The sequence below is a fragment of the Macaca thibetana genome, chromosome 13 (genome assembly GCF_024542745.1).
Source record: "Macaca thibetana thibetana isolate TM-01 chromosome 13, ASM2454274v1, whole genome shotgun sequence".
NCBI classification, from domain to species: Eukaryota; Metazoa; Chordata; class Mammalia; order Primates; family Cercopithecidae; genus Macaca; species Macaca thibetana.
Window position 1 is genome coordinate 96173932 of NC_065590.1, and position 17013 is coordinate 96190944.

At 49.7% G+C, this 17013-nt stretch overlaps 1 protein-coding gene across 1 annotated transcript; it reads right to left on the reverse strand.

Annotated features, from left to right (window-relative positions):
* Positions 1–440: 440 nt before the first annotated feature.
* On the reverse strand, positions 441–2805 carry KCNF1 (potassium voltage-gated channel modifier subfamily F member 1). Its single transcript, XM_050753924.1, has one exon. The coding sequence runs from the start codon at positions 2238–2240 to the stop codon at positions 756–758; it is 1485 nt and encodes a 494-aa protein (XP_050609881.1). The 5' UTR covers positions 2241–2805; the 3' UTR covers positions 441–755.
* Between the last annotated feature and the right edge of the window lie 14208 nt (positions 2806–17013).

The following is a 17013-nucleotide window of genomic DNA, read 5'->3' on the forward strand; positions in this document are numbered from 1 at the left end:
TCATCAGACCTGGGACTTCCCTTCTCTGTGTGACCTGGGGCCTCAGTTTCCTCATCTGTAAAATGGAGATACCTAGCTAGTAGGGTCAATGGAAGGAATAGACAGAGGTTGTGAAAAGGGCCCCGTGCCAGTGATAACTAGATGCCGCAGGCTGCTGGGCTTGCACTGTGAGCTCTCCCCCATCCTGGGCCCGCACGGGGAGCAAGTTTTACCGCAGAAGGAAGCAGCAGGGAAGCGCGGCCTGCACAGAGCCTCCTGGAATGTGGCAAGTCTCCTTGGCACCCAACCTGACTGTGAGCCCTTCTTTAATTAGTTCTCAACTAAAAATAGCTCCCCCACCACCCGGGCCGCACACCTACCTCCTGGCCTGGCACTGGGGTGTGCCTGAGCTACTCTTGGGGGTGACAGCCAGCCTGTGACAGAACCTACAACACGGAGGGTGCACAGAGCAGGAGGCTTTATTGAGGGAGATACAGAAGCGGGCGTGGACTCCCGCGCCAACCAGGCCGCGGCCTCCACTCGCCCCACACGGCCCTGCGGCTCCTGCACACCCCTCCCTCCCCGGCTCCTGGACAGCAGGCAACACAAGAGGAGTCTTACCCAGCCTTGGCAGAGGTGCCGGGAGGGCCTTCAGAGTCTGTCCAGGGGAGGGTTGGGGGGACACAGGACAGCCCTTCTGTGCTATCGATGACATGCCTGCCACACCTATCGGTCTGTCCACCGCCTGGTCCATCTCTGCCTGGGGGGCCCTCCTGTCACTTGCAACTCTGGAGCCGGGTCCTGTGGTGCTTCTCCTCGGTCAGGAGGGGGATGAAGGTGTCGCTGTGGGAGAGCTTCAGCCGGCTGCTGCAGCTCGGCGCCTCCTTCCCTGCAGGCTCCGGAGGGAGGTTGTCCAGGTCACTGCGGGAGCCCCCGGTCTTGCCCTCACCCCCGCTGCTGGAGTTGAGTTCCATCAGCTCCAGCTCGTGCTTGGCCGCCGTCTCCAGGACGCGCTGCTTGTTGTAGTACCTGACGAAGTTGTTGATGATGGGGTGGATGGGCAGGGCGATGGCGATGACGCCGCACAAGAAGCTGATGGCTGCGTTGAGCTTGCCCAGCGTGGTCTTGGGGTAGATGTCGCCGTAGCCGACGGTGGTCATGGTGATGATGGCCCACCAGAAGGACTGGGGGATGCTCTTAAACAGGGTCTCTGGGTGGCTCTGCTCCATGGTGTAGCCCAGGGCAGAGAAGACGAAGATGCCCACTGCCAGGTACATGAGCAGCAGCCCCAGTTCCTTGAAGCTGCGCTTGAGGGCATAGGTGAGGGTCTGCAGGCCCGAGGAGTGGCGGGCCAGCTTGAAGATGCGCGCGATGCGCATGATCCGCAGCGCCTGCACGGCCTGCTGCACGTTGGTCAGTTCCATCATGCGGGCACCCAGGTGCGTGAGCGTGAGGCTCACATAGAAGGGGAGGATGGCCAGCACGTCCACGATATTCATGAAGGACAGCGCGAAGTGCAGCTTATTGGGTGACGAGAAGAGGCGCAGCAGGTACTCCAGGGTGAACCAGCCGATGCATGCCGTCTCCACGTTCTCCAGCGTTGGGTGCTCCACGCGGTTGCCCTCGGCGTCCAGCACCTGCAGCTCGGGGATGGTGCCCATACACATGACCACAGACGAGACGAGGATGAGCAGGAAGGAGAGCACGGCCACCACTCTCGCCGGGCACGACGACTCAGGCTTCTCCAGGAACTTCCAGACGCACTTCTGGCAGCGGCGCCAGCGGCCCTCGGCCGCGTCCACGCCCAGGTCGTCCAAGATGAGCTGCACGCGGCGCGCAATCTCCTCCAGTTCCTCGCGCTTCTCGCTCAGGTGGCTCTTGCAACAGTCGTCCAGGAACTTGAGATCCACCTTCCAGAAGTCCATCTCGTTCTTGAAGCAGATGGGGCAGATGCCCTTCTTCATGTGGACCTCCCCGAAATAGTACACCTCGATGACACACTTGAAGGCGTCCGGGTCCCTGTCAAAGTAGAACTCGCGCTTGCCGGGGTCGTAGTCGTCGCACAGAGAGAAGATGGTGTCGTAGCCCCCCGCCAAGCAGTTGATGAGCTCCGCCAGCCTGGTCTCCGGGTACTGGCTGAGGAGGTCCCCGTACAGTACCTGCCGCACGCCCCCCACGTTGACGACTATCTCGATGTCGTCGCTGGCCGCGGAGCTCTGGCTGCCGGGCTCCGGGAGGCTGCGCTCCCCGGACCCGTCCATCCTACCCGCGCGCCCCCTCGCAGCCTCGGCCCCGCGCCCCCTGCAGCCGCCGCCGCCGCTGCCGCTGGGGGTCCGGCGGGTGCCACCCGTGCGCTGATCTCGGGGAGAGCCCGGCCGGCGCCCGCCTGCGGGGAAGGGCGGTCACAGCGGGCAGCAGCCGGCGGGGGCGCGCCGCGGGGGAGGCATGCACCCGGCGGCGGGGCTCGGGGCTGGCATCCGGGCGCCGGGGCGCGCCCGCGGGGGCTTTGGCGGCCGCCGGCCTTGCCCGGGGCACTCACCCCGGCTGGCGGGCGGCGCTCTCCGCCTCTTCAGCTCGGCCTCCTGCAGGAGTGGGGTCTCCTCGTGGGCGGCTGGCACCGTCCTACGCCCCGGGGCGCGCAGGTAGTGGCCGCAGGTCCCAGAGCTGACGGACTCACGCCGTCCGCGAGGTGCTCGAGGTGTGCAGAGAGCGAACTTGGGCTGGCTTTGCCCGAGCCGTTTCTAAACACAATAGGAATTCCAGCCTGACGTCAGGAGCTTTTCAAACTGTACCCTCTTCTGGTGAAATTCTGCAAGGCACGCGCGGCAGCTGCAGGGGACGGATTAACCCTTGGGCAGACGGGCACAGCTGCCGCGCCCGCCGTCGCCACCGCGCACCGCCCGCCCCTCCCCGGGCGCAGCGGGTCACCCAGGGGCTGCGACCTGGCTTGAAGCGGCAGGCGTTCTGTCTCACTGCTGTTCGCAGAGGATGGGTGGGGAGAGAATGCTGCCGCCTGTTGCTGGGCAGGAAAATGTGCTCCAGGAAGCCCCTTAGAAGGCGACTCCGATGTCCGGGTCCCTCCTCCGGCCTTAGGCCCGCACTGGTTTTTTCTGGTGGAGGAAAATCCTGCCTGATCCTTGAAGCGTTTCCTGTCATCCCCCAACAATGCCCTGCTGTGTTGGTGGCACTGTCTCACCTTTCCCGCAACGCTGTGCAAGGAGGACATCTAGTCTGGCCTCCTGTAGAAGGGAAGGGACTTGCCCTAGGTCACGCGGTGGAATGGGAGCAGAGCTCAGCTTGACGGCCTCCTGAGCTTTCTGGCTGTCCCAGCTGACTGACGCCTGCTGTTGAGCAGATTTCAATTCTGCCTTGAAGTCCCTGCTGTCTGGCACCTCCTATCCCTCTGCAGTCGCACACCAAGGCCACTAGCTTCCAGAGCCCTCGGGTCCAGTGACTCCTGCTTGCCCGTTCCTCACTCCTTGACCAAGGCCTGTCTCTTCTCACTGCACAGAGTCCCACACCCTCCTCTCTTCCAGCCTTTGCAGCCACAGCTGCCCTTCTGACCTCACTCACCTGAACCACTACAGCCGCTTCCTAACAGTGTCTCTCTCCTCTGGTTCACCACCATCATCACTATTGCAAATTACTGAGCATCATCTATGGCCTCGAGATTGTGTTAAAAATATTCTGGAGGGAAGGATGAATAAGCAGAGCAGAGGATTTTTAGGGCAGTGAAACGTACCATAATGGCGGGTATGTGTTGTTATACAATGGTCAAAATCCAGAGAATGTTCACCACCAAAAGCGAATGCTCATGCAAACTCGGTGCTAGGCGATGATGACATGTCCATGTAGGGTGGTCCACCGTGACAAGTGTCCCACCCCGTGTGAGATGTTGATGGGCAGGGGAGAGCTGTGGAGACACGGGATGTGTGGGGATTCTCTGTACTTTCCTGTTGAATTTTGCTCTAAAATATAGTCTATTTAAAAATATATTCTGTAGGCTGGGTTTTTTAAAACTTAAGGACATGTCCGTTAATGGATTATGAAATCAATTTACTGGGTCACTGACAGTATTCTTTTTTCTTTAATGAGTTAGCATAAAACAGAATATATTAGAATACATCACACGGAGTATTATTTAGTGAAGCTTCTTTTTACAAATTTTACTTCACTTCCATTTAGCATCAGACAACGACATGCTACTACAGAGTAGGAAATCAAGGCTCAGAAAGGTTGAGTAATAATAAGAGTTGCCACTGACTCTCTGTGCACATGGGAGTGCAGTCTCTGAGTGTTTCGCATGTTTCTCATTTAATCTCCCAGCAACCCCCTAAGGAAACAAGATGTCAGGTAACCTGCCCAGATCACTCTGTGGAGCTGGGGTTTAACCATCATCTGAGGCCTATTCTTCCCCCCAGAACAGTGTGACACACCACCTCCTACACATACCTCAGCTTCCTCTTCCAACCCTTATGCATGCTACTCCCCTTCTCAGCTGTCCTAGTACCTGCAGGGTTAAGATCAAATTGCATCTTAGTCTGAGTTTAATGGGCTTCTAAATACCCATTCATTCACTCAGTTACTCAAATATTTATCGAGCTCTTATGGCACATGCGTGCAAAGGCACACAGACACACTCACACACATACACACACCACCCTAGGTGTGGGGACAGGGTTCATATTCTAGTAGATAATATATTTTTTGTAAATAGTAATTAACAGTTTGGGGTAATGAGCTTAACAAGAGAGGTATAGGTATTACACAAAGAGTAGTGCTTCCTGAATTTCTCCACAGGGGGCGCCGAGGGGCGGCCATCTGGTTGGAAGAGGGAGGGGCTGCTTTTGCCTAGAAGCACAGCCTTCACTCTCAGGTTTGCATCGGGTGTCTGGTGAAGCTCCCTCAGCAGATAGAGCCCCAACAGCTACTCCTTTGTATCCGCACGAAATACAAGGTGCTGTGGAACCCGGGAGTTTGCAGATACCTCGGCAGGCCCAGGAGAGGCTGGTGCATTCAAATCATATCCCTGGGATTTAGAGAGATCAATGCCATTGAAAGAATGCATCACTAACATGTCCTGAGAGAAGGGGACATGCCAGAGGAAGTTCCAGGTGTGGCCAGGCCCTCTATTGGGGTTTCCTGGGGGAAAAGCTAGGGCACAACAGAGGAAAGAGTCCCAGATTGGCTCCTTGGGATAATTCTGGTGGACTGGACTATACAGGTGGTCTCTAGTTGTCTAGTCCTTGGCCTGGGATGATTTAGGGCAGGGAAATATTGCCTTGGTGTGTGAGAGTTTGATGAGGGGGACGTTGGGGGTCTGGGCCTGAATTGGTGGATTTGCGTGTGAAAGACGGACTGCAGCCTTTCACAATCTCTAAGGACACCCCCACGGGGAGGGGCGGTCTCTCCCCAGTCTGTGAGGCCATACTGGCAGTCATCAGGAATGCAGAAAACAAGAAATCATAGTTAACACACCATTGACCCCAGGATGAGAGGATGGCACGCGGACAAATCTAGAATCTAGAAAGATGTGATGACAAGCTGGAGCCTCAGGCCCCCGGAAGAGCCAGTTCGTGAGCTGAGCCTGGAGGTCTGAGTGTCACTTGCCTGCTCAGCTAAAAGGACCACACGGTTTGGAGCTGAGGCTGGCAGGCCCAAGGCTGGTGGAATCAGCTGGAAACAGACCCCAGAGAGTCTCAGCGGCCCTGAAGGTGTCTGGACCACAAGTCAGCACTTCATACTTTAGGTCATGGCTCAGTAGCTGACTGTGAAATTAATGTATTGAGTATTAGAAAATATCAGAGAATATCAGACATGGAAAAATAAATACGGCTTGAATCAGGTAATAGCAGTCAGAGGCTGACTCTGGCTCCAAGTCCATTCAGCAAATCCCAGGCCCAGTGGTGAGAAAGTTGGTCTGGTGCAGAAGTGGGAGAGGAGGGGCAGCAGATGCAAAGCCCAGCAGAGAGAATGTCCACACACAACCCACAGCAGAGCAAGCGCCCACTGACAACAGGGGCGGGAGAAAGAAACAGCTGTAAATAGCAGGTCAACGCTGGAGGTGCGAGACCAGCCTGCAGCCGGAAGTCAGGGGAGGGAAGAGAAGAGGCAGAGACACAAATCCTGCTCTGTGAGGATCAGCCCTGTATCCTTAGATGCGGGAGCAGAAGGCTGGCATTCATGTGGCCCTCAGTTTCCTGGGCTGTTAAATGGATGACGTGGACTTACATATTCACACGTTGTCATTTGTTGAATAGTGCAGTGAACAGAGAGGCTATGAGTGGAGGCCTGGCCAAGCTCTGACACTTACTGGTGGTATGAGGCTGTGGGTTCAATAATGTCCTCCCAAAAGACATGCTCAAGCCTTAACCCCAGCCCCTGTGAATGTGACCTGATTTGGAAATTGGGTCTTTGCAGATGTAAGTGAAGATGACGTCACCCTGGAGTAGGGTGGGCCCTAAATCCAATCGCTGGTGTCCTTGTAAGAAGAGACACAGACACACAGAGGGAACGCCACATGGCAACACAGGCAGGTTGGAGTGATGCTGCCACAAGCCATGGTACGGCAGGGACTGCCGGCAGCCACCAGAAGCTGGGAGAGACGCATGGAGCCCTCTGTGTTCCCAAGAGAGAACCAAACCTGAGGACACCTGGATTTTGGACTGTGGTCCCCAGAACTGTGAGAGCATAAATTTCCGTTGTTTTAAACCACCCGTTTGTGGAATTTTGTTATGACAGTCTTAAGATACTAATACATGTGGCCTAGGCAAGCTGTGACTTTTTTTTTTTTTTTTTTTTTTTTTTTTTGAGATGGAGTCTCATTCTGTTGTCCAGGCTGGAGTGCAGTGGTATGACCTCAGCAACCCCTGCCTCCTGGGTTCAAGCGATTCACCTGCCTCAGCCTCCTGAGTAGCTGGGATTACAGGCATGCGCCACCACACCTGGCTAATTTTTGTATTTTTACTAGAGACGATGTTGCACCACGTTGGCCAAGATAGTCTCATCTCCTGACCTCGTGATCTGCCCCCCTCAGCTTCCAAAAGTGCTGGGATTACAGGCGTGAGCCACCTTGCTGGGCCGGCAAGTTGTAACTTCTTTAAGCCTCCAATTTTTCATCCGTGGAATAAGGAGACTGCCACAGTACACAGTGACGGGGCTACAGTGCGGACTCAGTGCTAGAACAAGTGGGGACTTGGCGCTGGAACAGGTGGGGAGCAAGTGCTGGGACAGATAGGAACCAGATGCTGGCACAGGTGAGGGCCAAGTGCTAGGAGAGGTGGGGGCCAAGTGCTGAGATAAGTGGGGATCAGGTGCTGGGATAGGTGGAGACCAGGTGGGGACCAGCTGCTAGGAGAGGTATGAGCCAAGTGCGAGGGCTACCCTGGAGAAGGGAGGCCCTGATTCAGCGTGGGACCTAGAGGAAAGCTCACAGAGAAGGGCCATGCACCCGTCTATTGAGCTGGCAGGAGTGGTTCTTACTGCATTCCAGGCTGTGTTCTGGGCGCTGAGAACAGAGCAGAGACGAGACGGACGAAGGTGCCATCTCTGCAGAGCTTGCGGATTTGAGGTTTGGAGACCACGAAGCAGTGCCTATTGTGAGAGGTGACTGGTAGGCCAGGGACTGAGGGGACATCTGGGAACCTCCAAGGGGACATCTGGGAGGCCTGGCTGTCCAGGGAGGCCCAGCCTGTCCAGTGGAGCTCCCAGAATGACTGAAGGGCTCCTCAGCCACACTATCCGGTACGGTAGCCACAGCCGCACGCAGCTGCTGAGCGTTTGGCCTGTGCCTAGTGCACCCGACTAGCTGAATTTTTATTTCAATTATATTTGATTTTTAACAACTTTATTGAGATGTACTTCACATTCCATACAATTGATACTCCAGTGGCTTTTAGTAGATTCAGAGCTGTGTAGCTATCAGCACTGGTTCATCTTAGAACATTTCATTACCCCCAAAATGAATGCCACACCTTTTAGCCATGACCGCCAAACTCCCCCTGCCCTAGACACCCACTAGAATACTTTTTGTCTATGAATGTGCCTATTCTAGGAATATCATATAAATAAAATTCTATATGACTTTTTGTGACTGGCATCTTTCACCTACAACTTACAATTTTTGTTTGTTTGTTTGTTTGTTTGTTGTTGTTTTTGAGACAGAGTCTGGCTCTGTGGCCCAGGCTGGAGTGCAGTGGCACAATCTTGGCTCGCTGCAACCTCCGCCTCCTGGTTGAAGCGATTCTCCTGCCTCAGCCTCCCTAGTAGCTAGGATTACAGCTACCACACCCAGCTAATTTTTGTATTTTTAGTAGAGATGGGGTTTCATGATGTTGGCCAGGCTGGTCTCAAACTCCTGACCTCAGGTGATCCGCCCACCTCAGCCTCCCAAAGTCTTGGGCTTACAGGCATGAGCCACCATGCCTGGCCACTTAATGATGTTTTTAACGTTCATTGGTGCATGGCATGTGTCAGTACTTCATCCCTTTTTATGGCCGATCATATCCATTGCATGGATAAACCAAATTGTGGTGATAGTCCCCTGTGGTCTGTGGCTGCCATGTTGGGCAAGTGCGGTCTGGGGAAGCTGAGCCAGGTCAGGTGGGCCTGGGCAGTGAGGAGCAGGGCCAGGCCTCCCAGGCAGACAAGGCAGTGGCACAGACAGAGGCAGGAAAAACCGCACCAGGGTTCTAGGCCCCGCACTGCACTGGCCTCTGCATGCTCCACGCTAACTGTGCCCTCTACTGCAGTGCTGCCCCCACCCATCCCTGGGGTCATTCTTTCCACCCTTTCAAAGCTCAGTCCTCAGTGTCACCTCTTCCAGGAGGTCTCCGGGGACTGCACCCCTCCTCACCCCTCCTTTCCCCAAGGGATCAGGGCCCATTTCCTGTGTGCTCACAGAGCCCTCAGCTGTCCTATGGCACAGGGTCAGTTCATGCACCACTGGCTTGTCTGCCCCCAACTCCAGCCCCAGTACAATCTGGATTATTCCGCTCTGTGACAGTGCCCAGCATACAGCCTGGACATTCAGGTGCTAGGCAGGTGTGTGGAGGGAAGGAATGAGAAAACACTTCATTATGCCCAAACAGAACCCACGCATCTTCAAAACCACAGGACCTTCCTGGTCTCTGATGAGCCTTAATTTGCTCAGCTGTCCCACAGAGCTGGGCTTCGGCAGTGTCTGGGGCGTGGCCGTGAGAAAGACGTGGTCCCCTGGGCATGCCCCAGATCTGTGGTCAGACTGACGGGAGGTGAGAAGGACCTGGAACTGAGCATGGCTGGGCCGTGGCCGGAGAGACTGTTGGGGGTCATAGAATGGTCTTCCTTCCACGGCCAGGACACAAGCATTTTCCCTTCAGCCCTGCATGCTGCACACCCCACCTCCTCATCAAACCCTGGCAAGTCCACAGTCTGGTCTACTGACATGCCCAGGCCCAGAGTGCCCCCCACCTGGAATCCCACAAACCCCACTTGTCCTCCCAGCCCAGAGCGAACAGAGCCTGCAGATCAGGTTGGCTGACTCCTTGCCCAGTGCTCTCCCCAAGCCTGTACTTCTGCCTCTGTTATGGACTGAATGTTTTTGTACCACCCCCTCTAAATTCATACGTGGACACTCTAACCCCCAATGTGATGCTATGTGGAGATGGGGCCTTTAATGAGATAATGAAGGTTAAATGAAGCCATAAAGTGGGGGCCCAAATCCAATAAGATTAGCGGCCTTAGAAGAAGAAGATAGAGAGACCTTGCTCTCTGTCTTCACCACATGAGAGCACAGTGAGAAAGTGGCCATCTGCAAGACAAAGAGAGAAGCCTCAAAGAAATGAAACCTACCAGCACCTTGATCTTGGATGATAAATGTCTGTTGTTGAAACCTGAGGTCTGTGGTGCTTTGTTACACAGCCCAAGCTGACTAGTACGTTCTCCTTCCCTCACACTTGCTAAGTGCTCCCCCTCTGCCTTCCTCTTCTCAAAGCTCTGGAGACAGGCCCTTTGTCCTCTGACCATATAGACCCTGTTTGGAAAGGTGAGGCTGGGATCCCACAGATTAGGAAACAAACCAACAAACAGAAATCAACATGCTGCCTTCTCACTGAAGGTCACTGTGGCATAGAAACTTGAGCCAGCAGCCTGGATCCATTTAGAACTTCCTGAAGGGTTAAACCAGCAAAAAAAAAAAAAAAAAAAAAGTGCGGACTTTTTGGCTAAAAATGGAAAGCTTCTTGCTGTGATGTATTCAGTCCGGCATAGACCTTCTATGAGAATTGTACATTTCATGATGCCATGGGGGAAGGGATGTAGAGCACAAAACCTTCTATTAGACACAGAAGCAGCAGCAATTTTACCTTGTGGGTATCTCATTTCAATAAAGAGGGGGGGAAAACAGTTTATTTAGGCATTATGGGAAGTAGTTGTTTGAGCTGCATTTGTTTATTAAAAATTTTTTTATTTGTTGAACAATACCATTTTGGGCTACAGAATGCTAGACTTTTATGGCACTAATTAAAACCGGTGCATGTGTATCTTAGTGATTTGTCTAGACGGCAAATGATGCAAGCTGCAATCTATTCCTTTTTATGGACTAATCAGTTCTGCTCAGTTAAAATTTCTTTGTGTTTTGCTGAATTTAATAATACCTTTCATTAAGATTCAGTTCTGTACTCCATTGAAAATTTACATTTCATTATTTGCTGTGCACCCATCAGCATCAGGGAGCTGCCCCGTCCCCACCCCCGCTCCCTCTCCTCACCATCCCCCTCCCCTCGTCATCCCCCTTCCCCACCTCAACCAAGAAGAAATGATTGACAGAAAGGCTCAGCTGGTCTCTCCTGTCTGAATACCCTGGACCCTGGAAGTCAAGTGCAGGAGGCAGCTGGGTGGGAGGCGGTGCTGGATGGAGGTGGGTAGAGAAGGATGTCAAACTGAATCATCAGGAAGCTTCATTTTTTTCACCCCATCTTCTAAGCATTTTTTTTTTTCTTTTCTATGCCTCAATTTTTTCATCAGCAAAATGGAACTAGTGACTCTTTCCTTCCTGGCTATGAGACCTTATAGGAACAAATACATTATTGAGTGTGAACAGCTTTGTAATCGACAAGCTGCTGAACCTACCAAGGCCAAGAAGAGCAGGGGGAGGAGGGCGGGAGGGGTGACTTCCTGGTTCCCATTCCCGAGGTGGGCACGTTTCCTGGAGTCTGCTCACCTCTGCCTCCCTGGCTTCCGGGCCTCTGTTCAGCCATGACTCATCCTGCCTGCAGGCAGGTGGGAGGACCAGGACAGGGTCGCCACACAACCCACGTGTGTAGAAAGATGTTGGAGGCTTTGGGTGTATTCAGCTGCCCCAGAGGCTGCCGGTAGGACCCCTCTTGGCCTGAGATCTGGGAAGAGAGAAAAGCCGTTAGAAAATAAGACCAAGGAGGATGAATGTTCCTGCCTCTGGCTTGCCAGGTTGGAGTAGGGGGGATGGGGGTGCTGTTGGCTTTTGTTCTTGCTTTTAAAGCACACTGTGAGAGTAAACAAAATGGTTGAAGAAAATTCTTCAAAAACAAATCCGTTCCCATTTTCCTTTACTTTAATTGCAAAATTGTTATCTATTTATTGTTAAAAAAAAAAATTTAATGTGAAAGGAAGCCTTTTATTTACATCCCTGACTTCCCTCTTGCCCAAAGGTCAGAACGATACACGATCTGTCAGTTTTCTGTCACTGGGTACAAATTACCTCAAACACAGCAGCTTAAAGCAACACACCTTTCCCAGCGCACAGGTGCCATGGGGCAGGAGTCCGGGCACAGCTTAACGGGTCCTCTGCTCAGGGCCTCACAAGGCACAATCAAGGTGCTGCCCAGAGCTGCATCTTCATCTGAGGTTCAGGGTTCTCTCCTGTGCTCATGCAGCAGAATCCATTTCCTTGCAGCTGTGGAACTTACCCAGGCTTCTTTCTTCATTAAGGCCAGCAGTAGATTCTCATCAGAGAAGGTCTAAGTCATCTGTTCAGAGGCTTACCTGTTAGGCCACACCCCCCACCAGGAGATTCTCCCATTTAATTAACTCAAAGTCAAACTGATTAGGGATCTTAATCACATCATCAAAATCCCTTTACGTGTGCCACATAACCTAGCCACCTGACTGAGCTCTGTCATTGTCACAGTCCTGCCCACACTCAAGAGGTGGAAATTGTACAGAGGGTGGACACCAGGGGGCGGGAATCACGAAGCCATTGGATAATTTTGTCTACTACACACTTCTGATGTGCATATTTCCAGGCCTCTTTCACAGATAGATAGACAGATAGATCAAAGGGAAGGAAGAAAGATTCTTCTATTTGGCTTTCTTCCTATTTAGTAACACCTCGCAGACATTCCGCCATTTTAGTAGTCATAGAACTTATGTATCTACTCTCCTATGGTTGGATATTGTTTATTTATAATTTTCTACTATTAAAATAATGCCATAATAAATATCATATACAGTCTGTATCCTTGAAAACTTATACTTCTATAGGATTGATTCCTACTGGTGCAATGGCTAAGCTAAAGGGTACAGACATTTTAAGTTTTGATAAATATTATTAAAATAGCTTTCAAAGAGGCACCCTCAAGGAAAGTACCTATTTCCCCAAACTCTTACCATTTCTGAATGTAATCAATCTTTTAAAATTTTTGACAGCCAGAAGAGTGGAGATGGTACCTTGTTTTAATTGAATTTCTTTGATTATCAATGAAGTGCAATTCAATGATTTTAGAAGCGCTGTTTTTATTCTATTTGTTTGTTATCACCTTTATGTCTCATTAAAGCATGACGCTTCAGAACTCTACTAGACAATATATTCAGTCATTAACTTTAATTGCTTTGGTAGAGATTTCGCTCGTTAAAAGCAGACTCTTAAATACTCCTTCTCCTTCCACAGACATTAACTGAGTGACTGTTTTATGCTGGACTCTGGGTCAGATATGGGAAATATAGAAATGAAAATGCTATCACTCTTGTCTACAAAAATTATTCACATTACAGCAACATCTATTTCAAGATGTTAAGTTTATGTGCAAACACTGGCAATTCTCAAATTCATTGAAAGACACAAACTACCAAAGCTCATTCAAGAAAAATATAGATCACATGAAAAGCCCTATATCTATTAAAAAATTGAAATTATCGTTAGAAAACTTCCCACAAAAAAAAAAAAAAAAAAAAAACTGCAGGTACAGATGGATTCACTGAGGAATTCCACCAAACATTTAAGAGATAAATAATACAAAGTCTACACAAACTCTTCCAAAAAACAAAAGAGGCAAAAAGTTCTCCAAATCAATTTATGGGGCAGCAATATCCTGATTCCAAAACCAGATGAAGACACTGCAAGATAACTATATTTCTCATAAAGACCAAGACAGATATCTCTCTTACACATGGATTCAAACGCCTAAACAGAATTTTAGCAGATGATCAAAACTTACTACAATATTGCAGTAATAAGGACTATAATCAAATATATACATCATTAAGACAGGCATATAGATCAATAGAACAAAACCTCACCTTTATGGTCAACTGATTTTCAAAGAGGGTGACAAAACAATTCAATGGAGAAAGAACAGTCTTTTTAACCAGTGGGGCTGGGAAATCATTCATGCAAAAGAATAAAATTGGATCTTTACCTCACACCATACACAAAATTAACTCAAAACAGATCAGAGACCTGAATGTAAGAGGTAAAACTGTAAAACTCTTAAAAGGAAACATAGGCAATATCTTAGTGGCTTTAGATTAAGCAGTGTCAGCTTCTGAGATGACACTAAAAGCACAAATGACCAAAGAAAAAATAGATACATTTAGAACAGTTGTGTGTCAAAGGACACTATCAAAAAAGTGACAAAAAGACCCAGAGAATTGGAGTACATGTATGCAAACCATGTATCTGATAAGCTACTAGTATCCAAAATATATGTTAGCCCCTTAGAATTCACCAACAAAAAGACAAATAACCCAATTTAAAAATGCTCAAAGGATGTGAATAAAAATTTCTCCAAAGAGACTATGCAAATAGCCAACAAGCACATAACAAATGCTGTCTCTTGGTGCCCCCAGCTCCATATCTGTTCCTGGCCAGAGATTAGAAATGGAGGCGCTGGGGGAGGGGGACCTTATGGGGTCAAATGAGGAGAGAAGGGGAATGGTGTGGGAAGTGGCATGGGCTGAAAGTGAACTGGGAGCACAGTGGGAGATGGATGGAGAGAGAGCAGGAAGGTGGAATGGCAGTAGAGAGGGAAAATTCTGGAACATCTTCCAATGTTTGAAAGAAAATGTCATGCCAGGCAGAACTTGATAATTACTGTCATTTGTGGGATATTTCAGTACAAGAGAACCAAATAATTATGATGTCATAGGCCTCAGTGCCTTCCTCCAAATCAGCATCCAGTCATCAGATGCACATGGCTTAGGCGTCCTCGAGAGCCTCCTATGCCTTAGTCATAGCACCGGCTGTGAGACAGAGCTCTTTGGGAGAATAAAAGTTTCTTCTTCCTGTGGTTATGACAATCAAATAGGATTTCATAAGTGTACAGATGGATCCTTGGAGCTACTCAGTTTCCAGGGAGTCTGAATTGTTGAGGTCAACCTTCCACCCAAAGTAGAAATCTCTGCCATTGTATCCCTCTAAGCAGGTACTCAGCTTCAGCCCGGATTCCTCCAGTGATGGGGAGCTCCTAACATCCAGGGAACAGGGTACAACATGCAAACTCTTGGAAGGAAAAAGGATCCCTTTCCATTTCCTGATGGTGAAGTAACTTTACACTTTAAGATGGTGCAGGCAATGTCCATCTAGGCAGAGAGGATCTCTAGTCAGCAAACTCAGCTTTGAGTCCCACCTCTGTAGTATACGAGCTGTACAACCTTGGACCAGTAATTTTTCCCCTCAGTCTCAGTTGCCTCCTATAAAATGGAGATGATACTCAGTAGGCCTATATCAGATGGTTACATTTAGTAATAAAGAAATTGCATGGGGAAGTATGATGTGAAGAATTGCTATCGTTGCACATATTTTTCATAATATTGGGATTGAAAGGAACCTAGGAAATCAGATACACATTTCTTCACTTCCCAGCACCAATAGATACATAAGCTTTAATGTCCCAGTCTATAAAAATATGCTAACAGTGAGATGGAAAAGGAAGTAGAAAGAAGTTAGGTGTTGGGAAGATGCTTCTGTCCCTATTATGTTCTTTTGGCTTCACACATGCACTAACGTAGCATTGCTCACTGCGTCTGCCTCTCCTACGTTCATTCCACCCGCCCCACCCAGCATGTAATAGTTATGGAGTCTGGATAGGATTGACCCCCATCTCCAACTTCAGAGGGAGTCCTATCAGTCTAAGCCATTCTCATCATCCTCTTGACATATACATCTCTGTATTAGTCCGTTTTCACGCTGCTAATAAAGACATACCTGAGACTGGGCAATTTACAAAAGAAAGTGGTTTATTGGACTTACAGTTCCACATGGCTGGGGAGGCCTCACAATCATGGTGGAAGACAAAGAGGAGCAACTCACATCTTACATGGATGGCAGCCGACAAAGGGAGAGCGTGTGTGCAGGGGAACTCTCCTTTTTAAAACCATCAGATCTTGTGAGACTATCAAGAAAACAGCATGGAAAAGACGTCCCCCCAACGATTTAATTACCCACACTGGGTCCCTCCAGAAACACATGTGAATTCAAGATGAGATTTGGGTGGGGACACAGCCAAACTGTATCAATCTCCCTTGTCTTCATTATTGTTTTGAGGAAAGACAAGTGGCCCAGTCTCAAACCACCCAGGGTATTTCCCTGGCCATGATGATGAGGAGTGCACAGGACCCAAGCTGCTCCAATCGAAATGTAGCAAAAGATTTTTGTTTGATTTTTGAGGCAAGAAAAACTCCCTCTTCTTCTGGGTAAGGACAAGAAAGCATGATTCCCTGGAGGCTGTGGCATTCATCTTGCAATGATAAGGAGAACCAGCCTTCAGATGAAATGGATGTGGTCAAAGGCAGGATGGAGAGACACACATAGATGTTGTCCTCTTGAAATATTAGATCAAACTGATCTTGAAGCCTGAACTATGTCTGGATTTTCTAGTCACATGAGCCCATACATTCCTTTATTGCTTAAACCACTTTGTGTTGCAACTGTCAGCATCCCCATTACGAAATTTTATACAAGGAAATGTGATCGTTACAACAAAACTTAAAATCTGCAATTGGTTGAATAGAAGCTGGCAAGTAGCAGTGTCCGGGATTGGAATGTCGGCGTTCTTGTTTTGCAGGTGTTTACCAGTTATTTGTGGTTTGGGGAGATACAAGTGTGCTTTGCCAAGGCTGTAGCATTAGGGAACACAGGAGAGAAGGATGAGAATATCGGGTGACTTGGCTGCTTCTTGCAGTCTTCTGTGAGGTCCTACATGTAGATGTAGGATCAATGCAACTTTGATTTAAAAAATAATAATAAGCTAAATATCCAATAATATTTAGCTTATTTATTTAATAATATTTAGCTTACTATTAAAACTTTGTATCTCTGCTCTCTTAGCAAAATTAGACTGCCATCCTAAAATGCCTAAGGCCCGAGAATTTGGAGTTTTTGGAGTTAAAGAAGCCAAATTATCTTCCCAAGATGTTATTGGGAGCAGAGGCAGTAGGGCAGGAGGTGCAACAGAGGAGAAAATCTAGTTGGAAACTCTGTTCCTTTTCCTCAGACCCACTGGTCATAGCTAGAGACAAAGTAAATGCTATGGACATGGCCACTGGGCATTTTGGAAGCAGGCAGCTACCTGATCTGTCTACTGCAGGTGCTCTCGCCTCTTCTCACAGCTGATCTTGGAACAGGCTTTTTAGGGTGGAGTAGGAGGGCAGGCAGGGAGGACAGGACAGGGGTGAACCTGAGGGCAAAAATAGGAAGAGAAAGTCCACTAGAAGGATCTAGGAAGGATGAGAAAGGCTCCAGTGACCAGGAAATAATTCGTCCCTGACTAATGGTTCCACAACCCCAGCCCAGAGCAACCA

Coding starts and splice junctions, on each gene's coding strand:
- KCNF1 (XM_050753924.1), bottom strand. CDS start 2,240: ATGGACGGGTCCGGGGAGCGCAGCCTCCCGGAGCCCGGCAGCCAGAGC.